The sequence below is a fragment of the Staurois parvus genome, unplaced genomic scaffold, assembly GCF_062004578.1.
Source record: "Staurois parvus isolate SC_StPar_1 unplaced genomic scaffold, SC_StPar_1.0 ptg000770l, whole genome shotgun sequence".
NCBI classification, from domain to species: Eukaryota; Metazoa; Chordata; class Amphibia; order Anura; family Ranidae; genus Staurois; species Staurois parvus.
In genome coordinates, this window is record NW_028318566.1 from 1,638,373 (window position 1) to 1,663,654 (window position 25,282).

At 42.0% G+C, this 25,282-nt stretch overlaps 1 protein-coding gene across 1 annotated transcript in view; it reads left to right on the forward strand.

The window, feature by feature from the left end:
• LTC4S (leukotriene C4 synthase) overlaps positions 1 to 25,282 on the forward strand; it is a 79,446-nt gene that overhangs the window by 39,355 nt on the left and 14,809 nt on the right. Inside the window, exon 5 of the mRNA XM_089654510.1 lies at positions 5,792 to 5,873. Coding sequence (XP_089510636.1) covers positions 5,792 to 5,873 — 82 coding nt within the window. The remainder of the gene's footprint in view (positions 1 to 5,791; positions 5,874 to 25,282) is intronic.

The window sequence follows — 25,282 nt, forward strand, 5'->3', positions numbered from 1 at the left end:
TCAAACAAATATAAACAAATAAAATCAAAATAAATCGAAATAAAATATAAAAATCTTTTCCTGGATAACATATATTCAAGTGTCCACATAAAGTCCGTGGTTATCTGTAGCCACTATAATGTAAAGATGTGGTGCTCCTCAATTCACCTCTTATGATACTCACATCAACATTTGTGCACCTCCTCCAGTTTTGCCCTCACCAGGTGTATGTAACCAAACCATTACATGAAACACTGCAACACATATGAGGCTGGAATGGACCCGAGCATAGACTTGTCTCCTTTTTTCGACCTGGTAATCTTGTGAATAACACCCCACCTGTCCTAGGGTGGCTATGCTAACTTTCTTCATTGTATCTATAATAGTTTTGGAATTAGGCTGCCCCCTCCAAATTTGGGCAACAAATACATCTATCTTCATCTTAACTGCATGGGGATCATGGAATTAGTACAGAAGATTGAAAGGAAAGCAGGTAACATCGGTCAAGATTTCGGTTCAGTTGACAGAAGTGACAAGTATACTGCATTTCTGGCAAGAACAGCATCTGATCTGAAGGAGGAGGACAACTAGAGCAGTGAAGGAGACCCAGACCCATTGGACATTAATCCCATCTCATCACAACTCCAAATTAAAGGGACACATGCTTTATATGACCTCACGTAACGGTTTGGTCACATACACCAGGTGAGGGCAAAACTGGTGGAGGTGCACAAATGTTGATTTGAGTATATTACAAGAGGGGAGTTGAGGAGCACCGCATCTTTACATTATAATGGCTACAGATAACAACGGACTTTGTGTGGACACTTGAATATTTGTTATCCAGGAAAAGATTTTTTATTTTGATTTATTTTATATTAGTTTGATTGCTTTGCATATAGTGGAGCGCAGTGCCGCATTGGTATTTTAAGTAAAATCAGTCTGTGTATGCAGTAAAGCATGCTTGTTATACTCACTGTGGAACCTAAGGGGTTAATTGTCGGCTATAGACAGCACCACTAATCATTTGGGAAAAACCTAACAGGCTGGTTGTACGGAAATCGATTGATAGATCAACTTGTGTAAAATCAGGGTGCCCATACATGAATGCAAATTCGTCCAGTCCCTTCTGAACCAGATGAATTTCAATCCATGTATGGCCGGTTTAACACTTCTTACTAATTCTTGTGAAAAACACAGTACTTTCTGTGATAATGTCTTTATCTGCTTTTCTCATCAGGAGGACAAATCCATCTTAGTTCAGGCATTATCTATTATTATTATTATACAGGATTTATATAGCGCCACCAGTTTGCTCAGCGCTTTAAAATATAACGGGAGACAATAATACAACAACACAGTTCAATACAAGAGGGTTAGGGGGGCCCTGCTCCTTGGAGCTTACAATCTAGGGTTAGCATCTACTTCCTGGACTGAGATGCAGACCCAAAGATGACAAAGTCATATAAATCAAGGTACCCGTGAAATTCTTTGCCTTAGCTGTGTATTGTGACATATCTGGGGAATACCTCAGTCCTTTTGAAGACATAAGCAGATGAAGGCGTTGTCAGGGAGGCAACTCTATGATCAACTCTGTGATCTCCATGAGAGGTGATCAGTACCCACGTTATACCTACACATTACTTGCACAGACATTGCATAATGCACGCGTGCACTTGATATCAAAAAATATCTAATGCTAAATTCACTTTAAAGGATAAGTTCACCTTTCATAACATGTTACATGTTACACCCGTATTCAGGTTATTCAAGTTCACATTACGAAGGGACCGGCCCCCGCTCCTCCCTGATCCCAGTTGTGACAGTTGACGGGGGATCTTCTCCTCCCCACTAGCTGTCACAATTTAAAAAATGCAGCTATGTGGGGCTCTGCCCCAGTGGTATCACTAGGGCTGGTGTCACCTGGTGCTGTAATACATGGTGTCACCCCTCTTCCCCCATTGAGCACCCTGACACCATACTGTATGTGTTGTATACAGTGGTCTGTATATAATGTACAGTATGGTGTCAAGGTACAGACTGGTCTGTATATAATGTACAGTATGGTGTCAGGGTAAATACTGGACTATATACAGTGGGGATCGAAAGTTTGGGCACCCCAGCTAAAAATTTGTATTAATGTGCATAAAGAAGCCAAGGAAAGATGGAAAAATCTCAAAGGCATCAAATTACAGATTAGACATTCTTATAATATGTCAACAAAAGTTAGATTTTATTTCCATCATTTACACTTTCAAAATAACAGAAAACAAAAAAATGGCGTCTGCAAAAGTTTGGGCACCCTGTAGAGTTAATATCTTGTACTGCCCCCTTTGGCAAGTATCACAGCTTGTAAACGCTTTTTGTAGCCAGCCAAGAGTCTTTCAATTCTTGTTTGAGGTATCTTTGCCCATTCTTCCTTACAAAAGTCTTCCAGTTCTTTGAGATTTCTGGGCTGTCTGTCACGCACTGCTCTTTTAAGGTCTATCCATAGATTTTCAATTATGTTGAGGTCAGGCGATTGTGAAGGCCATGGCAAAACCTTCAGTTTACGCCTCTTGATGTAATCCCCCGTGGATTTCGAGGTGTGTTTAGGATCATTATCCATTTGTAGAAGCCATCCTCTCTTTAACTTTAGCTTTTTCACAGATGGCATCAAGTTACCATCCAAAATTTGCTGAAATTTTATTGAATCCATTTTTCCTTCTACTCGTGAGATGTTCCCTGTGCCACTGGCTGCAACACAACCCCAAAGCATGATTGATCCAACCCCATGCTTAACAGTTGGACCACAGAACTTGTTTCCAAAATGCATCAGGCTTGTCTATATGTTCATTTGCAAAGTTCAAACGATGATTTTTGTGATGAGGACGTAGAAGAGGTTTTCTTCTGATGACTCTTCCATGAAGACCATATTTGTACAAGTATCTCTTTATAGTGGAATAGTGTACCACAACTCCAGTGTCTGCCAGATCTTTCTGGAGGGATCGTGCAGTCAAACGTGGGTTTTGAATTGTTTTTCTCACAATCCTGCGAGCTGTTCTGTCTGATATTTTTCTTGGTCTTCCAGATCTTGCTTTAACTTCCACTGTTCCTGATGACTGCCATTTCTTAATTACATTCCGAACAGAGGATATTGACATCTGAAAATGCTTTGCTATCTTCTTATAGCCTTCTCCAGCTTTGTGAGCGTCAACTATTTTCAGTTTCAGTTTTCTAGACAACTGCTTAGAAGAACCCATGGTGCTGATTGTTGGGGCAAGGTCAGATGAGTCTGGGCATTTAAAACCTTTGAGATTGACATAACCTGGTCTTCCCAGACAATGATTGAGAACAATCCATGACACTGGCAGGTCTCAGCTTTGCAAAGGGGGCAGTGCATGCTATAAATTCTGCAGGGTGCCCAAACTTTTGCAGACGCCATTTTTTTGTTTTCTGTTATTTTGAAAGTGTAAATGATGGAAATAAAATCTAACTTTTGTTGACATATTATAAGAATGTCTAATCTGTAATTTGATGCCTTTTGGAGATTTTTCCATCTTTCCTTGGCTTCTTTATGCACATTAATACAAATTTTTAGCTGGGGTGCCCAAACTTTTGATCCCCACTGTATAATATACAGCATGGTGTCATCTGGGTACAGACCGGTCTGTATATGATGTACAGTCATCAGGGTACAGGGTACATGTTGGAGTATATATGATGTACAGCATGGTATCATCAGGGTACAGACTGGTCTGTATATGATGTACAGTCATCAGGGTACAGGGTACATGTTGGAGTATCCCATGACCCTAAACCCCTCTCCTGTTAGCCCTCATGCACACTTGACGTTTTGATAATGCTGGTAAGGTTATCTGTGTAAAGTCACGTTAAAAATGTTTTTCAGCTTTTTTTAGCATTTTTGCAGTACCGTCTAGCGGCATTTTGCCGCAATTAGCAGCGTTTTCCCGCGTTTGCGTTTTTAATACCACAAAAAAAATTTGGAGGGGGTAAAAAAAGTCCAAAAATGCCGGTTTGCGGCGTTTTACCTCCTCTAGAAACCCACTGGTTTTGGGGTTTTTTTCCTGCCAAAAAACATCCCAGCCAAAAAACGTTGATTACAGCCTATGTGTGCATGGACACATAGGATAACATGCTGGGGAGTTTATTGACTGTAGAAAAAAACATCAAATGGCAAAAACAGCAGCTGTAAAAACGTCCAGTGTGCATGAAGGCTGAAAGTTCTTTGAGCAATAAATCCTAAAAAGACATCCCGTAGACTGGACTTTAATTATCTGTGTGCTGGATTAACTCATGGCCTCTGTACTACTTAGGGAGAACCTGTTGCCAGAATAGGATCATTAAAACAAGTAAACATAAAAGAGATCTTAGAAGTGGGGTGTTGCTTGGAGCACGATTACATGGCCTTTTAAATATCTCTAACTTAGACATGCAGCTTCAGCTCAGCTGGGTCTAGCTAGTCTCTGGAGTACTTATTCACACCTCCAAACTGGAGAGCGCATTACTCAAACCAAGCCATACCCACATAATCTCAGGCAATATGGAATCCTCATAATGGAAAAAGCCTCCAAAATCCATAAAATTCAGGAACAGTGGAACAAAGATATCCCTGAAATTTATTACCAAGTATAGCGGGAATTTTTTATTGCAGATTTTGAAATGGTTATATTGACCAGGGTCAAACTCTAATACACATGGTAATATGATGAATATGTGCTGGGCGCGTGAGATTAGACCTTTTTGGTCATAAATCACAACCTTTATTTCACAGAACTTTGACGGACTCAACATTTGTAATCCAAAATGGTGTCTTCCGGGTATCTTTGAGGACCTTTAAAAACATTACTGATATTGCTTTTACTGTATATTATGACAAAAAAACTGTTGCAGTCCTCTGGATATCCACTGAATTCCTCCACCTTAATACCTGGAAATTATTGATCAATCAAAGTTGTCTTTCTACATATTAACCTATAAAGCTAGATGTTGCCCTATGAAGTCTGATACAATTTTAGGGAGATTTGGTGGATCAACTTTTGATATTTTTTAGGTTCTAGAAAAGTATATTACTTCTATTTAACCTGCTCATGATATGGAATAATTAAGACCATAATAAAGTCCATGATAGACTCAGTTAGTGGGAAATAAAAATATTATTTGACTTTACAGGATGACATTGCAGAGTGATTATTTCTTCATTTTCAGTAGTACAAGTAATTTTAGGTTAGTTAGTACACGTTGCATGAGTTCAACAATTCATCATTGATACCTGTACAGTGCTGTGATTGTGCATTTAAATCACTTAAAGTGGAACTTCACTCTCTCAATCAACACTGATTATATTTGAATCCTTGTGCTGCTAGCATTAGTAAATAGATAGGAACGTATATCATATTTGCTTGTTTAAAACTTTTTTTTACATTTCTTCAGTTACTTTCTGGGTTCTTGCCTAGTCAAATGATGCCATACATCCCATGAGTCTTCAGCAGGGGAGGAGGGGTTTTCTCAGCTATGTACGCTCTGCTGCCTGTATGCCTGAGCAAAGGGCAGATGGATTCCATCTGACTTTACTCAAGTGGCCACGGCGAGAAATACTAGGGGGCATTTTTCAAAGTGATTTCTCAGCAAAATAAAGCATGGAGACATGGATCGATGGGGCATTTGCTTTGTGTATTAAAAATGAATTGTTTTTGCTTTGTGGTAATCAGATACAGTGTAGTTCTGCTTTAAGTCATTGTTACAATGCTTCTATTGATGTACACGATTCTTAACTGATCTATAACCTCCTTGCATTTGGTTCTTGTTTCAGGCATCGCTGCAGCATGTGGACTTCTGTACCTGTTTGCTCGGTATCAATATTTTAAGGGGTACAGTGCATCCTCACAGGCCAGGTAAATTAGACTTGAAGCTGCATGGCATACTTTAGGCTCTGCTTCTTTTAGTGTAACACTGAGTAAAAAGTGTGGTACCTGTGTTGGTGGTTATGGAAGTGATGGATCAAGCTTGGATCTTGTTAGAAAATATAAAGAACATGGTAGGGAACATTTCACATTATGAAGCTGGCTTAGATCCCTGTCCAAGCATTAACAGGATGGCAAACAACATTTACAGGGATAAGGAAACTCCCTTTCCTATTTCTCTGCAGATGACAATGACAGTACTGTGCAAAAGTTCTAGGCAGGTGTGAAAAAATGCTGTAAAGTAAGGATGCTTTCAAATTGTATTTGTTTATTTTTATCGATTTACAAAAGGCAAAGTTAGCGAACAGAAGAAAAATCTAAATCTAACCAATAATTGGTGTGACTTCCCTTTGGCTTCAAACCAGCATCAATTCTTCTAGGTACAGTCAATTTTTGAAGGAACTCAGCAGGTAGGTTGTTTCTAACATCTTGAAGAACTAACCAAATATCTTCTGCCTCAAATCCTTCTGTTTCTTCAGACTCAGGCAGACTCGATGTTGTTGAGATCAGGGCTCTGTGGGGGCCAAATCATCACTTCCAGGACTCCTTGTTTGTCTTTATGCTGAAGATAGCTCTTAATGACATTGGCTGCATGTTCAGGGTTGCATTCCTGCTGCAGAATACATTTGGGGCCGATAACACACCTCCCTGATGGTATGGCATGGTGGATAAGTATTTGTCTGTATTTCTCAGCATTGAGGACACCATTGATCGAGCAATGTTGAGGACCATAGATGCAATGGTCCGCCAAAGAAACCTAATGCAACAGATGAAACACATATCATGATTACTTCCCTTTTACATCATAAAATGTCCAGCAGTGCCATCAACACAGAACTGGCGAAAACCAGTAGGACCCAGGTACACCACTCTACTGTCTGGAGAAGTCTAGCAAGAAGTGGTTTTCATGGAAGAATTGTGGCCAAAAAGCCATACCTCTATGCATGAAAACATAGGAACTGGGGTGTAGAAAAAAGGCAGCAGGCCATCTGGATTGAATGGTCAAAATTTGAAATATTTGACTGTAACGGAAGGCAGTTTGTTTGTGAAGGGCTAGAGAACAGTACAATAAAGAGTGTCTGCAAGCAACATTGTGAAGGTTCTTTGCAAGTTTGGGGCTGCATTTCTGTAAATGGTGTTGGAGATTTGGTCAGAATCAATGGTGTCCTCGATGCTGAGAAATACAGGCAGATACTTATCCATCACACCATAAAATCATGGAGGTGTGTAATTGGCTCCAAATGTATTCTGCAGCAGGACAACGACTTCGAACATGCAGCCAATGTCATTAAGAACTATCTTCAGTGTAAAGAAGAACAAGGAGTACTGGAAGTGATGGTCTGGCCCCCACAGAGCCCTGATCTCAACATGTGTCTGGGATTACATGAATAGACATAAGGATTTGAGGCAGCCTACATTCCCAGAAGATATGTGGTTAGTTCTCTAAGATGTTTGCAACAACCTACCTGCCGAGTTTATTCAAAACCTGTGTGCAAATGTACCTAGAAGAATTGATGCGGTTTTGAAGGCAAAGAATGGTCACACCATGTGCTGATTTGATTTTCTCTTCTGTTCATTTAGTTTTGAAAGTTAGTTAATTGATAAAAATAAACTTTTAACGCTTCATTTTTTAAAGCAGTCTTCATTTACAGCATTTTTTACAGTGTGTGTGTGTGTATAACAGGGGTGTTGCTAGCACTGTGGAAGATCTGGGGCATCCTGAGTAACGATTTGGCACAAAAACAGCGCGACTACACTGCACTGCGCTTAAAGGGGCATGGTTAAATAGAACCTACTAATAGAGTCTACTCACTGTATAAGCAGTATACATATGGTACAGTACTCATACATGCAAATTAATTACTCATAGACCCATATACAACTCAGCACCATTATTTGTATTCAAAGAGAATTTATACTCTGATCCAATCTGTTGCTAATAGCAGCATTCCAAAAACTGCCTGCATGGCTCCTGTGGATAGGCAGATCACAGATATTCCCAGACATTCATCTTATATATACTGTATGTTTGGCAGTGAAAATGTCTATTGCTAAAAAATCGAAATCACAAATAGTAGACATTGTGACAACCAAAAATAAAATCTCCTGGTTCATGCTGCATGAAAAATTAACAAGTATTTTACAGGAATAAACAGAGCAGATCTGAAAATGTCTGATGTCCATAGATTTACTTCTTAGAGTCCCCTACTTGAATTTGGTGTAGGGAAAAGTGGTGGCGCGGGTTCCTGGTTAGGGTTAGTTTTTTTTTTTCTCTGGGTCTTACTCCTTGTATCCCTTCTTTTTATGTTCTTCTCCTTCTCTATTGAGGTCCTTCAACTATTTGGGCTCTGAGCCAGGTCTTCAGTCTTGGGGACTATTCCTGTACATCTGATCCGACCTAATAGATCCTTATAATATTTGACAGTATATTTAAGTAGTGCTTTATCCACTTACCTACCGCCCTAAAGCACATAGACTGCTACAGGGCGTGATATACGTGATTTTTCAGTTTCAGGTAGGGGGAGCATGCGTGCACCATCCCTACCTGTGCTGCCATTGGTTGCAGCAGATGTTATTCACCGGGTCCCTGCCAGCAATTATAGGCACTCAGTGATCTCTGCTAAAGCTGAGAGGGGAGAGATCTGTGTGTAAACAACACAGATCTCTCTCCTGTCAGCATGGACATACTACTTTCTTGCTCTCTGTAAAGCTGTGTTTTTGATGAAGTGTACTGAAGTATACAATTTAGGGACACATTGAGGGACAGGTTTTTAATCTATCACCCAATACTGAAGATCTAGTTAACAGCTGATGAATTATGCCAGCACAGTACAAACAGGATTAACTGTAGTAAAAATAACCCCCAGCTCCAACCTAACATTAGAACAGAGGTATACCGCTCAGGCAAACAATCCAGATCAATCCACAACAGGTACAGGCTCTGGCTCACCACCACATACGATACAATAGGAAGAAGGGTCAGCCGCATACTGTACTGTAATATTAGATTGGAATAGGAAGAAGGGTCAGCCGCACATTGGAGGATAGATGAATATAGTGTGTCATCTATCCTCTGATGTGCGGCTGACCCTTCTTCCTATTCCAACTTAATATTACAGTAAAGAGGAAATCTAGGCAGGATTTTTAAACAAACAAATTGCAAGTAAATTCAATCCAAGATGGCGGACGCATGAAGGATGAGCTCCGCTGACCCTCAGCCTTCACGGACCTCCCGCTCTGCTCCTGCAGCACACACAGACCCGGGAGAGCCCTCTCCCAAGTCGTGCTGTCCTCAGGCATCCCCATGGGAAAAATCGGGAGCTGGGAGCCGCCCACGACACCTCCAGATACCCGGCCTCGAGTACCTGCAAAGGTCCAAGTGAGTACTTCAGAAGCTCCGCTGAGATGGAAGAGATAGACATAGAAGCTCCTGCTGCTCTGCCTCCCACCCCAGTGGTCTCCTTTTTGATGGTGGATAACATGGAGGACAAACTGCAAGTATGCTTACAAAATATTACCCGCACTATCTCTGCTGAAATTGGGAAACTGGCCCAGGAGCTAAGGGGGGAGATAACCTAAATAGGAGACCGCACAGACCACCTTGAGTCAAAATTTGATGAGCTGGTGCAATATGTCCATGTCCTAGAAGAGGATAATGCGAACCTGAAACACTCCGTGTCCTAGTTACAGCTCCAGCAGGAAGATCTGGAAAATAGGGAGCGCTATTTGCTGTCTCTGTTTACCACTCTGGCCCCCAAGGTCCCAGATGCTGATTGGCGAATGGACCGGGCCCATAGGTCGTTAGGTCCAAAACCTCCTGAAGGCACCAGGCCTATAGATGTTATCATTTGCTTTCACTACTTTGACAGCAAAGTGTCAGGGCAGGAGCGGTGGAATGGGCAGGCAGGCCTTATGGTAAGGTCACGCACCGACTGACGAAAGCCACCACCCACAGACCGGAGTCCCTCAGGGAGTGGAGTCTAAGCCCCAGGCTGCCTATCACCAGGGCCCCTGATGGTGGGGATGGACTTGACGCAGCCTGAGACCAGGTCGTGGCCCCCGACTAACCCCAGCTGCAGTAACGGCTGCCGCCAATGGCGTATAGCTGGTGGGGCCAGATGGGAAGACGTATAGCGTGGTCGGACAGGCCGGGTCGGTAACAGCGGAACAGACAGTACAAGACGGTAGGCAAGAATACTCAGGTCACGAGCCGGGTTCAGCAACGGGAGGTCAGGAAATAAAGCCCTTTAAAAGCCTGAAGGTGCTTATTGGATTTTGGGGTCCTGTACTTGGCAAGTCTGCCAAAACATCTCTCACATGTGGTAACCCCATACTCAGGAGAAGTAGCAGAATGTATTTTGGGGAGTAATTCCACATATACTCATGGCATGTGTGAGCAATAAATCATTTAATTGATACTTTTGTGTAAAAAAAATCTTCTATTTATTCAACATACCTCTCAGCAAATAGTTTGGGGTGTCTACTTTCCAAAAAGGGGTCATTTTGGGGGGTTGGGGTATTTTATGCCCAGCATTAGAAGTTTATGCCACACATCACTTACTCTTCTAACTTACTGAAGACCAAGCCTTTTCTGACACATTTTGTTCACATGAAAAAATCTGTATTTTTTGCTAGGAAATTAATTTAAACCCCCAAATATTATATATTTGTTTTAAAGCAAACACCCTAGTGAATAAAATGGTGAGTGCTGCAATTGTTTATGTCACATAGTACTCACACAGCGATTTTTCAAATGCAATTTTTAAAGAAACATTTTTTTTTTACTTTTAATGCACAAAAACAATATATTGACCAATTATTTGGTGACGTATAAAAGATGATGGTATGCTGAGTAAATAGATACCAAACATGACATGCTTTAAACTGTGCATGCCACGTGCAATGGCGACAAACTGCATGTTTTTAATATCCATAGGCAACAATTTAAAAGCTTTTACAAGCTACCATTTTAAATTTACAGAGGAGGTCTAGTGTTAGAATTACTGCCCATGATCTGACGTTCATGGCGATACCTCACATGCATGGTGCATACCACACACTCTGCCAGAAAAAGTGTGTGGTATGCCCACCATTAGACTATACCTCCCTGCATGCACCCACTTCTAATGGTGGGCTCACATTAGGTCACATTGTGCCACATGCGCCAGTTTCCAGATTGTACAAATGTCTAAATAGTGGCATGCTTGAATAAAAATTGTCCACACATAAGTGATACCCCATATGGAAAAAGGATGACACCAAGTCCCAAACTATCATGCCACTGCTCCCCATGTAGTCTGGGCATCTGGGGGGCTCCACGTAACTATCTTTTCCCTCGTAAATCTGAAACTTATTTGTATAGCCTGTTGCCCTCTCACAGGTCTTATACATCTTGACCCCATATCTGGCACGTTTGCTGGGGAGAAATTGTTTGAAATCAAGGCTGCCTGGACTCATTAACGCAGATTTTTTGCTGGGGAGTATAGACATCTGCAAATTTTTGGTTAAGGTGATTTATGAGGGGCTGAATTTTGTGGTCAAATTCAGGGTCACTTCAAGGATGACAGAGTGTATTGTCGTTGAAATGCATAGAACACATTATACTCTCATATCTATGCCTGGCCATGGCTGCAGAGAACACGGGCATATGATGAATCGGGTCTGTGGACCAATACAACCGCAATTAATTTTTTTAGTAATGCTCATGTTGAAGGTTAAGCCCGAAAAAAATGTAAATTCGGAAACTGTAATGGGTTTGAATTTGAGTTGAGTGTAAACACTGCAGCTCTCCTCTCTGTCAGTGATTGCCGGTAATCGCCGGGCCATGGCAGGTAATTAACGGTGATTGACACCCGCGGCCGCAATCGGTGGCGTGGGTAGGGCAGTCGCGCGCCTCGTGTGACTCTACCTGAAATGCAAAATCACGTAAATATACATGATTTTGTGCAGCGGTGCCACCCTGCCGCAGTATATGTACTGTGGCTGGTCGGCAACCGGTTAATGATGTCTTTGTTTCCAACCGTAATCCTTATGGCCTCTGTTCTAAGTGATATATTTGTTTGTGATAGGCCTGTTGCCCTTTAATCACCTGGTTTTCTATTCCTATTGTTTTCTGTTTTGCCTCATCGATGATCACTTTTCTGTATACTCAGGTTTGCACGGCTGATACAACCATTGCTGTTTTATGATGGCTGTTGTCATATAGGCCCTGATTTACTAAGAATCGAGTCTACCAGCAGATGCTGAACATTCAGGCAGACTCAATTCAATCAATTAAGACCTGTCAGTCTTCTGAAAAGAGTCTAGCAAGCTGATAGGAAAAGAGTCTACTTTCTAGGCACAATCCCCTTAGTAAATACACAGTCCAGTTAGACACATTTCTGTCAGTGCCAGGAATATTGATCAATCAATTAAGATTTTGGTTACTGACTAGAAAGTGGAAAGGGAGTGAATCTTACCTGCGTCCTGTTCTTCTGACAAGTTTGAAACTTTCAATTTTTCTTCTGTTTAGATTTCATTCCAACTTTGTTCCTCTTCTCTTAAACTTCTCTCCTTATACAACTTGACCCCCCCCCCCCCGTCATCACCTGTTCCATCTGCAAATCTATGTATCACCGCACCACTCTTTTTTTATTTAACTATATAACTATTTACTGATCATGTTAATGTGTCTCATTTCCTGTCACCTACAGCTCAGATCTCACATTATTATAAGATTCCTAATTGTATCTCACCACTAGTCTGATTGAATTCACAATTCCTGGTCAGTCCCGTTCCCTTACCTATAATAACCTTTAGGGCCAGTTCACACTACATATGTTTCAGTTGCTTTTTCTGCATCCAAACCACACAGAAAGAAGGTTTTATGCTTGTCAATGTCATAGTTCACATCAGTGCTTGCATTTCCAGTGCGTTGCAGGTGCTGCCAAAAAAGTCAAACAGGCTACATTGTTTCTGCACAGAACTGTACTGGAATACGGTAAAACACCCTGGAACGCACTAAAACGCACATGTCCCTAATTAAATTGAAGAAAAAGAGAGGGGAAAAAATTAACTGGAATGCATAAAAAAATGCACTGGAACATGCCAAAAATGCATCCAAAATACACTGGAACACGCTAAACATGCATCACAAAAGTGCATGCAAAAAAGCATCTGGAACACATCTAGACTGTGTTTCTATAGTGTGAACTGGCCCTTAGGACTTGTTCACACCATTTGTGGTGAAGAAACGCATGCAAGAGCACGCATTTTCCTGCACTTTTGGGTCTGTCTAGGTCTCAGCAGAAATTGGCATCCTACCTATTTATTTCGGCCAAACTATAGCTCAAGCTTGGAGAACCCCTTTGATTGTCTTCCAGGGGGTGAAGACCCAGATGAATGCTGTGATGATCAATAAACAGATCTCTAGCGTTCTTCAAGATTCTCATCCGAGATTACTTAAGGTTTGGGAACCATGTTATTCCCTGCCATCCCTGCCTCCTACTAGTTATGGCCTATTATAGTCATTGCCTGTGCTAGCCCTGGATCTGTGATTCTTTTAGTCTTCTTTTCCTCCATGTTTTCTTTCTGATTCTTTCTTTTTTCTTATTTTTTTCTATGTTTTTATATTTTCTTTTTCCTGTAATATGATGGATTGCTGCTGCTATTATTTGGTTTGGCTTTTTGCAGTCCCTCCTCGATGTCATTGAACATTCCGTTATTTGGCTAATACAAGTCAGCAGGATGTATCTGTTTATGTACATTATTGTTCTGCTCTGCACCTGCGTGGGTGTATCTTGAGCTTGTTGTATTCTTAAAACAAAACTTTCTTACAAAAAATATTGAAATAGAATAATCAGCACCGACATACACTTCGTATTGTGAAAAAGATTATTAAAAAATTTGTAAACCGAGGCATTATTTTCAGTGGATTTTCATTTGTAAACCAAAAATTACGTTAACCGAGGTGTTGGTAAACCGAGGTACGCCTGTACTAGTATTGCAGTCCTTTGTATTGGGATACATAGAACCAACATACATCTGTATTGGCAACATAGCACAACATTTGTGTCACATTTGAGATATCTGGCTAGTTACACTGACCTTACCCAGGGACTTAGGGTTGATTCACACCCCAGAAATACAAATGCCAGCCTTTTTTTTTTTCTTCACTATAGTTCACAAGTTTAGCTGTCACTTTACCCAGAGTTACAGGAAACTCTGTTTCTTTTAAGACACTAAAAGCAAACATTGTTTCCTTTAGGGGAATAAACTCAAAAAAAACTTTCTCTTTTAGCTGGGGGAAAGAGACAGCTAAATTTCTGAGCTATAGTGAAGAAAAAAAAGCGATAATAACATTTAAAAACCAGCACCATAATAAATAAAAAAACGGAGTGGGGTCCCTAGTCCCATTCATAGCAAGCCCTTCCGGTCTGGTACAGATTTAGTGTGGAAGCCCGCCAAAATTAAAAAAAAAATGTCGTGGGTCCCCCCCAAAATCCATACCAACCCTTATCCGAGCATGCAGCCTGGCAGGTCAGGAAAAGGAGGGGGGATGAGCGAGCGCCCCCCTCCTGAACCATACCAGGCCACATGCCCTCAACATGGGGAGGTGCTGTGGGGCAGGGGGCTCCCCCCCCAAAGCACCTTGTCCCCATGTTGATGGGGACAAGGGCCTCTTCTCCACAACCCTGGCCGGTGGTTGTGGGGGTCTGGGGGCAGGGGGCTTATCAGAATCTGGAAGTCCCCTTTAGCAAGGGGGCCCCCAGATCCCGGTCCCCCCCTATGTGAATGAGTATGGGGTACATGGTAAAAAAAAAAGACAGGACACAGTCTTTGACCAGTCCTTTATTAAAAGAAAAATCTAAAAGAATGTCCCAAGAAGTAGATCCAGCATCAATCACGTATGGTTCAGGGAGGGGAGCGCTCGCTCATCCCCTCCCTTTCCTGACCTGCCGGGCTGCATGCTGGGATAAGGGTCTGGTATGGATTTGGGGGGGACCCCACACCATTTTTTTTATTTTGGCGTGAGGCTTCCCCTCAAGAGCCATACCAGACCTGAAGGACTTGGTATGGATGAGAGAGGGGGCCCCACGCTGTTTCTTTTTTAATTGCCGACCTTTATTTTTAGATTCAGCTGTCAAAATATATATTATCTAGATCTTCGAAATATGTAAAACCATCTTGCAGAGGACTCCACACAGAGATTTATTATTAAACAGCGTCTAAAAAGAAAGTGCCCACGGCAGACGGATAAATTGTGTCCTGCACATGTTCATTTCTATCCCTGCATAGACCTTGGAAAAGCATCTAGTTCTTGACTGTCATGAATTCCCTTAAAAAACTATTTTTTACCCATTGAAAATTTTTTTTGAAATGTAATATATTGTTTAAAGTGAAGTCCAGATATTTGGGAAAGCAAATTTCAATGTGAACATGTTTCTGCAGTGATTTTTCATTTTCTTAGACGTGCTTCTAGGATGTCTGCTTTTTTAGACTGATTCCTGTATTTTGCCTAGTTAGTAGATTAGCTTTCAAGTCTACTTGTTAGACTCTTTCTTTAGTAAATGTCTTTGCCGTCTAAAAGTAGATGGACTATAATGAAAAGTGGACTTTATCCCATGGAAATGTGTCTATGCACATCAGTAAATCAGGGCCATAATGTCAAAGGTCTTAACTCAGTCCAAAAAGGGTGGATGGCTCTGAAGGAGTTAAGATCCTCGGAGCAGATATATTTATTCAGGAAACCCATTTCAAACAGGATGGTTCTTTCCGCTTTGCCTCCAAGAGCTTTCCCCAATCCTGTTCGGCTCTTGACTCCTCTGGGAAAGCCAGAGTAGCTATTTTGGTTCGAAAAAACTGCTCCCTACTGGTCTCCTCCTCTCGAGTTGACCCACTAGGTTGTTATGTTTTGCTGGAATGTATGTATGAGGGCTCTCCTTTTGTGCTTTTGAACTTGTATGCACCCAACTTTGTTCAGCTATCATTCCTCTCTCAAACTTTAGAAATATTGTGTTCCTTATCTTCTCATGTATGATTGTAAGGGGGGAACTTTAACCTGGTTATGTCCCCTCATAAGGATAGGAAGGTCCTTTTTGCATCTACTCCATCGAAGAGGCTGTGCTTCTCCTCGACAGCTTTCTGTAAACTGATCCGGGAGCATCTCCTCTTTGATGCCTAGCAGGTTAAACATCCTCTCCATAGACAATTCACATTTTACTGTACTCCACACCGCATGTTCTCCCGATTGGATAATTTCTTTGTCACCACCCCCTTGACTCCCTTTTTGGTCTCCTTTGAGATCAACCAGATGATCACTGTCACTTGATCTCCTTCTCCCTAACTCCTCCCCTAGGGTATGCCACTGGTGCCTCAATGAGAATTTTCTGCACTTGGCACTGCCTGAGGGCCCGGAGTCAGTAGGGGGCCCCATGAGATGCCCCTGGTACCTTTTTCATAGGCTTTTTTGAGTTTGGGCAAGGACACAGGGGCCCCATGATCCCCTATTGCCCGGGGGCCCCATGAGTTGTCAGTCCGCCCCTGCTCGGTAGCCTCATCCTCAACCCTCTTGGAGGCTCATAAGGCTGTCTTCAGAGACTTCTGTATTGCCATGGGCGCTTGTTTAAAAAAGGCCTCAGTTTGCACCAGACAATCTCTTTTACACCAATTATCCTTAGCCGAACGGTGACTATTAGATAACCCGTCTATAGCTTCAAAAAGTTTCCCATATATGAGACCAAATTAAGGCCCTTGACCTACATAAAACTGCCCAGTCTCTTGCTTAGGCTAGGCAAAAATTCTATCAGTTTTCCAGTAAACCGCATTGTATACTCGTAAATAGACTTAAATCTCAAGCATCCCCCTCATTCCAGGCCATGTACTCCAGTCTGATGGCAAACCCACATATGACCCACATGTTATGGCTACAATATTTGGGGAATACTATAAGAAGCTTTATAATTGCCTAGCCCCTGGTAATCACCCTCCCCTTCAGATGGCTGCTTTTGACGCTTTTTTTGATTCCTTACAACTACCACATTTGTCACCCTCCGATGTTATAGCCCTCAACGCAGACATCTCCATTTAAGAACTATTGGATGTTGTCAAACATCTCCCTACTCACAAATCCTCAGGGCCAGACGGTCTTCCTTACTCATATTATAAGTCCTTTATTGGTATGTTAGCTCCCCATCTCCTGACCTTGTTGCGAGATCTCCTGAAAGGGTTGCACCCACATGATGACTTTACCCGCGCATACATTTCTGTGATCCTCAAGCCGGATAAGGACCATTCCCTTCCAGATAACAACCGTCCTATAGCCATATTAAATTCATACTACAAGATTTTTATGAAAATACTGGCTAACAGATTGGCCAAATGTATCTCCAAGCTTATACACAGAGACCAGGTGGGCTTTGTCCCGGGTAGACATCCTAGATAACACTAGGAGGACCATTGCCCTGATTGATCTTGTCAATAAGTCCCTGACTCTTACTCTCTTGTTGACCCTGAATGCCCAAAAAGCATTTGACTGACTTAGTTTGTCATACATGTTTCTAGTCCTGGAGAGATTTGGGTTTAGTGGTCCGTTTGTAGCAGCTTTAAAAGCCCTTTACTCTACTCCCTCCTCCCAGGTCAAATTGGCGTCATTTTTATCTTCCTCCTTTCAGAAGTCCAATGGTACAAGCCAGTGATGCCCGCTCTCCCCTTTGTTATTTATCCTCTGTTTGAAACCCCTGGCTATAGCTATTAGATCCAATCCAGATATCCATGGGATACGCATCCATAATAGTGACTTAAATTGTCTTTGTTCGCAGATCATATCTTGCTGACGGAGCCCCATATTACTCTGTTGGTCTTGCATCGTACCTTACATCTTTTCGGTGCCCTGTCAGGTTATAAGGTTAACAACTCTAAAACTGAAGCATTATCACTCCACATACCATCTGCAACTTTATCTTCCTTACAGTTAAACTATCCCTATCGATGGTGTCCTCATGCCTTGAAATATTTAGGTACCAACCTTACTTCCTCATACCACTCCCTTTATGACGCTAATTTTTCCCCCCGGTTTCATGCAATTTTCCAATCCTTAAAACCCTGGGACAATCTTGCCATCTCTTTCCTTGGATGGATTAATGTGCTAAAAATGACCATACTGCCCAAACTTCTGTATCTGTTTGAGACACTTCCTATCTCTATCCCCATGTCCAAGTTGCGCTCCCATCAGAAATCCTTCCTCCATTTCATCTAGCATAATAAATCTCACCAAATTCCTCGTACTGTCCTTCTCTCCCCTCAATCTAGGGGGGGTCTGGGGCCGCAGGCATTGTGTCTTATTATATCGCCTTCATGTTCTTGTCTCGTGGTCCTCCCAGCATCCCCCTAATAAATGGGCCGAGATTGAATGGCTACAATTAAGTCCAATGCACCCCTGTTCCTACTATGGTCTACGACCAACATTGAAACCACCTCTCACAAACATCTCCTGCTTGGACCCATGAATTTCATGTTATCTATATGGAGGCAGCGAAGGATTAGATTTGCCCTGTCCTCTCTGTGTTCCCCCCGACCAATGTTATATTTAATTCTAGTCTCCCAGACAGTTAGACTTTGGCTCGTGTGCGTCCCTGGACCGAGACCAATCTATTTCAGTTGCGGAATCTGGTCCATCCAATGACTCGTAAGCTTAAAACCTTTTCTGAGATTCAAAAAGCCACTCAAATGTCATCTCATCAGTACTATGTTTATCTACAGATATTCCACTTTTTCTCCTCCAAAGGCCCTTCCCTAACCCTTGAAAAGCCCACTCCCTTTGAACTCATCTGCATCCAGGGTCCGTACCAACGGGGCATAATTTCCTCTACTTACAAGACGTCTGCCCCCTTTCTACTGATTCCCATCTTTACATGTGTAAATGGCCATGAATCCTCCAATGTGATATTGCTTTGGATGAATGGAGTAGGATTTGGGAGGCTGCCTCAAGATCTTCTATATGTGTAGTATATAAAGAAAATACTTATAAAATACTGATGTTTTGGTATAAAACTCCTGAAGTTCTCCATGCTCATAATCTGAGTGTTTCCTCTGTCTGCTGGCGATGTGGTGAGGAAACTGGCACTCTCTTCCACATTTTCTGGACTTGCCAGCACATTGCACCTTTTTGGAGAGAGGTCCCTAATCTTTTGCAGCTACTCTTTCAGGCTCCTATTTTATTTGAGCCCATCCACTTTCTGTCTGGCCTACCTTTTCCAAGCCTCTCTAAATTTGCCAGGAAACTATCCTCCCATGTATTAACAGCGGCCAGGAGAACCATTTCTATGCATTGGCTTTCTACTACGCCTCCTACACCTTAGGAATTGGTGAAGGTTATAGCTGAGATTAGACGAATGGAGTACCTCACTGCTTTGCATGCTGACTCTGTCCCCTTATTTGAGGCAGTTTGGGAACCATGGGATCTTTCCATCTCCAATCTGCCTACTTTATTGTCTAAAAATGCTGGCTATTTCACTGTTATGTATTGACATTGTATGTACCTATATAACGCTCATCGATGAGCCTATTTCTCTGTTCTTTTATTGCTTTGTGTTGCAACTCTGTTTGATGTAAACATTTTGAAAATTAATAAAAAGTAAATTATAAAAAAACCCCAAAAAACTAAGCAGCGATTTTTTTTTAAAGTTATGCGAATATGTGAATGGAAATGTAACAAAGTAGGTATTATTCTAATTTGGCTGCAAAAGTGTAAATACACTTTAAAGAAAAAACTTCCTCAAAATAGTTGAGGACTACTGAGCAACCAGCTTCTGTTGAGACAATAAATACTTTGGCCAGGGCAATGTAATGTACAATAGAGCATAACAAAATAAATGGTGTCAGGAGTATATAATCTACAGAGAGCAAAGTTCAAGAGTATACAAAGTACAGCATAATATTTATAGTGCTGACATAAGGGGTATGTAATGAAAAGAATGCAGGGGTCAGTAGTATGTAATGCACAGAGTTCAGGGGCCAGGAGTATGTAACATATAACCATATAAAAATAAGTATGGTTTACAGACAGCTGCACTTTGTGTTTTGCCGTTTGCTTTGCATACTTCTGACCACTTTACTGCCAGTGTACAGATTCACCTAGCAAAATTTTCTACATCACCCTTGTCTCCCCCCAAAAAAATCCTCCTTTCCTCACCCCCAGAAAAAAACTCCCCCACTCTGAAATAATCTTTAGCACCCTCCTTTCCCTCAACAATAATCCTCTTCTCATAAGCAAAAATCCCACCAAGCACTAATTTCCCCTCACGTTTAAGCAAAAGCCAAATCTACCCCAAACAAAAATTTCTCACCTGATCACAAGTCCCTCCTTCCCATTAAATTGAAATCCCTTATCAGAACAAATCCTCTACTTAGCCCAAATCTCTCCCCTCCCAACAATGAAATCACCAGATCACAGGCATCATCCAAAACAGAGTGGGGAGAAGTCCTCCTAGGCTGCCTTTTGATTGTGTCATACCTAGTTTTCAGTACTGGAAGGAGCCTGGAGAAATATTTTCTCTAGGACAGGTAAATATTTTATTTCTTTTATTCTTTTTTTTTTTAACCATTAAAAAGTTTTAAAGTAGAATTCATGGCAAACCTAACTACTCTTAAAAAGGCTCCCTCCCCTTCTCCTAACACCTATTCTGACTAAATTGCTTGAGAAAAGTCCTCCTTCCCAATCATGTGATCCAACTCCCCTCTGTCAGCCAGCAGGGGAGAGGAGGGAGTGCAGACAATGGATGGGCTATGGCCTACGGGTGACCAGCTGTTGTTGAGTGCTCTCTCCTCTCCCCTGCAGCTGGTTCTGGCTGACACAGGGGATCACATGACTGGACTGGAGCAGCCTGAAAATAGGTAAGTATACAAATCTTTCTTATGCAGGTTAGTCAAAATATATGTCACCGAAAAAAGAAGAAAAAAAACAGCGTGCAGAGCACCGGATATGGCTTACACGTTTCAAGGGGAGATCCCCTCTTCCTCAGAGCCTGTGTTCATTTGGCGTTTGTGAGTATATATCTGCCATTTTTTTTATAAATAAAGTTTGTATTGAGGTAATGCGCAAGGCTGGTGCGCCCCGTTATTTTTCTTGTTTTATAGTCAAAATACATGTTTGTAGGGAGAGGGAGCATTTTTAAGAGTCGCTAGGTTTTGCCTGGAATTCTACTTTGACATAGCTTTAAGATAAAGTGTATGTCAAGGTAAAATAATAAAAACATATTTAGTACATCTCTGGAATACATGCACATTTCCCCATGTTTTATCTCTTTACGCATACTGCAAGTACAAAAAAATAATTGTTGATGTGCAAGAAATGTGCATGTCGGGACCCAACTACTTCATTTCCGATAGATAACAAAGGGCTGTCCTTACCTTCTTTCTCCTCATTTCCATAACCCCTTCTTGTGAACAGGCAGAAAGCACCGACAGTTATTAGCTAACAAGATTTCTTGTAAAATCCACCATGTTTTTTGCACTACTTGAACAGGGAAATAAAAACCTTTATTGGTATATTTTAGCAGACCAAAAGGGAGCATACTGCATAGGAGAAATCCATTGCTGGGGTTTATATACACTTTAATATTTGAGTATGCTTCTGCTTTACAATGATATTAAAACTGATTGTGGGTTAGTGGTTAGCACTTCTGCTTAGTAGTGCTCAGGGGCGGACTGACCATTTGGAAACTCGGGCACTGCCCGAGGGCCCGGGGTCAGTAGGGGGCCCCATGAGATGCCCCTGGTACCTTTTTTCATAGGCTTTTTTGAGTTTGGGCAAGGACTCAGGGGCCCCATGATCCCCTGATGCCTGGGGGCCCCATGAGTTGTCAGTCCACCACTGGTAGTGCTACAGTTGCAGGTTTGAATATTATCCAAAATGTTACATGCCTGGGGTTTGCATGTTCTCCCTGTGCCTGTGTGGGTTTCCTCCGGGTACTCCAGTTTCCTCCCACACTCCACAGACATGATGGTAGGTTAACTGGATCCTGTCTAAAGTATGTGTATGAATGTGACTTAGGGACTTAAGATTGTAAGCTTCTTGAGTGCAGGGACTGATGTGAATGTATAATAAATGTGAAGTGCTGCGTAAAATTGACAATTCTATAAAAGTGTAATAATAACTAGCACTTTATATTTAGTACTGATTAAATCCTTCAAATAATAATGCCATATCCTGATTTAAAGAAAAAAAATTAAACTTGGAGTATCTAAATATGTGACACTAATTTTCAAGCACTGGGTCAGACATTTCCTACAAAAGTCTGCATATTCAGAAGTTCACTAACAGCAGAATGAGTTGATATTTGTGACATGTATGGACAATGTATCCAATTATGTCCTCTCACTGAAAGCACTGTCTGTGTTCGATTTTCCTCTGTCTGGGTGTGAATAGCTGCAGCTGGTAAGGAAAGACATTCCATCAATCAGTACAAGTTAGCTTGTTTTCCAAAGTCACTAGCTAGAGGTCATTTTTCCTGGCTGCTTCCTGCTGCATGTTTATCAACCCAGGACTGAGCTATAAATGGATGGAGAGCGCCTTCCTGGACACAGTGCAGCAATTTGACATAGCTGACATACACAGGACAGCATCCTTACCCAATGTTACTCTGCAAGACTGTCTGAGGCCGACAGCTTGTCATTCTAAAGCTGGCCATACATTAAACATTTTTTTTGTTCAACCGTTCAATGATCGGATTCCCCCATCCGCACAATAGAGGTTTATTAGGGAATTAATCCCACTGTGCTATTGTGTTCTGATGGCATGGAGACTTTCTTGCCATCAGAATACAATGATCAGTGCTGCTGGCTATAGCTGGCAGCAGTGATTGTTCAGGAAAAATCTGACAGGCTGGTTGTACACAAGTCCATGGATACATCAGCTTGTGTAGAAGCAGCCTGCCCATACATGGATTAAAATTTGGCTGGACCCTGCTAAACCAGCCAAATTTTGATCGATGTATAGAACTATCCTGTTGAGAGCCACTGGTTTTCATTTCCCCTTTACTTTCTGCACAGCCAGACAACACGCATTTTCCAAAGTCGGTGATCAGTCCATGAGCGTGGTTTTGTTTGTTTTATAAGGGTTAAACTACTTGGATGGGGGTCTAAGAGTATATGGGATGGCTAAAGGAACTGAAACAATTTGGAGGACAAAACTTTCTAGGTACAAAAAAAATCAAAAATAGATCCCGGAGTGGCTTTTGTCAGCACACAGTCCATATTAGGAGCACTTGGTCCCCTTAGATGAACCTCTTCAGACCCCAGATGAAAATCTCCTCATCCACTAGGCTATCATGAAAAGTATTCTAGGGCAAGGGGTTCAAAGACACATAAGTATACTGTCCCAGGAGAACAAGTTGGGTATTGCACTTGACTGCTCTCTCCCTTGTAGACCCAGGGGATGTAGAGGTACTGACATTCTCATGTTCCTGTAGCTCTGTAAGGTGAAACTTCTTTCAGGCCTTATGCTGGGTTGGCTTCTTCCCTTGTTGATAGGGTGTCCTTCTCTGGTGGACTGTAGAACAGCAGAGGTCCCGCTTTCAAGCTCACAGCCTGTAGGTAGACCCCCCTTTTCTGGAGCCCCCTCCCAGGCTCCACACTAGCAGCACCTTCCTCAATTCATCTTTCACCTGACTCCCCTGCTGACCAGGCTGTGTCATATTTATGGGCTGATCTCCCACATTGCCAGGCCTCCTGCTTGGGATTGGTCAGCCCCTCCTCATCTCTGCCTACTGGCTTCTAGAATCTTCTCCAAGTTTCTAAAGCAGGGGGAGGTACCAGAGGAGTAGGACAAACTTGTAGAGTCCTCCTTCACTGACCTAACATAACCTTACAGACTAATTCCCAGGCTGACTCACACCGATGCTTCTAACAACTATCCACACTAGAAGGTGCTACACGTGTATCACTGCCCTTACTTTCAGTAGCCTTTTATCTGTTGATTCAGTTATTCCTAAATTTGTTTCTTATTTAGCAGGATATTAAAGTGCATCCTGCCTAAAAATAAAATGTAATATACAGTATTGCAGATGACCAGATTTTACATGTAACAGCTAGTTTTCTTATTTCAAAAAGAAAAAGAAAGGAAGGAGGCACCAGCTAAGTGTAGCATAAAAGGTATACACTTTATTCAAAGTGGGGAGGGTGTGGTGAGACTGCCACAAGTGCTGGATTATTTTTAACAGGACTGTATGGACTGTTATTGGACTTTTTTTGGACTCAGGATGCCTTGCCATCATGTGCCATTAACCCTTTGTTTGTTTACGTTTTCTTTTTTTCAGCCTTTTTTCCTCTTATCTTCACCTGGTGATTCTTCCAGTAACACACTTCAAGTAATACGGTGATATTGCTTACTTGCTCACATAATGAAACAGGACAGGACTACAGAAATCTCCCTTCCTCCTCTTCTCCATAACATGGAGGGGCGGAGCTCTGTAGTCTTCAAAGATAGCTGAACAATGTAACTGATAATATTCCATTTATCAAATACAACAAAATTCTTTCAATTATATATTTACCAGACCAAACAGTATCAAATAAGAGACTTTAATTGTTAATGTTTACATTATTATTATTATTATTATACAGTACAGTATACAGTATAGCGCCAAAAAGTTTGCTCAGTGCTGTACATTATAGTGGGGGACAGTACATGAGACAGTACAGTAACAATACAATACACGAGGGGTTCGAGGGCCCTGCTCTTTGGAGCTTACAATCTAGGAGGGAGGGGGTAGTGGTACAGGAGGAAGTGGCTGTGGGGGATGGAGTGGTAGGAGGAGTGGAGGAGGTTGGCTGTTAGGTGAGGGGAGGGTAGGTTTCCCTGAAGAGATGGATTTTCAGGGTGCGCCTAAAGGTGGGGAGGGTAGGTGACAGTCTGATGGATTGGAGTAGTGAGTTCCAGAGGATGGGGGAAGTCCTGGAGTCGGGCATGGGAGGAGCAGACTAGGGAGCTAGAGAGTAGGAGGTCTTGTGAGGAGCGAAGAGTACGTGTTGGGTGGTATTTGGATATCAGGTCAGTGAGGTAGTTTGGGGCAGTATTATGAATAGCTTTGTACGTCAATGTTAGTAGTTTAAAGTGGTTCTAAAGCCTTAAGGTTTTTCACCTTAATGCATTCCATGTATTAAGGTGAAAAAAAACCTTCTGTGCTGCAGCTCCCCCCAGCCCCACTCTTACTTACCTGAGCCCAATCAGATCCAGCTCTAGCCGCTGTCTCCCTCCTCATTGTACAGATTGATAGCAGTGGGAGCTATTGGCTCCTGCTGCTGTCAATCAAATGCTGTGACACTGAAGTGGGGGGTGACGCCAGCTCTGTGTCATTGGACGC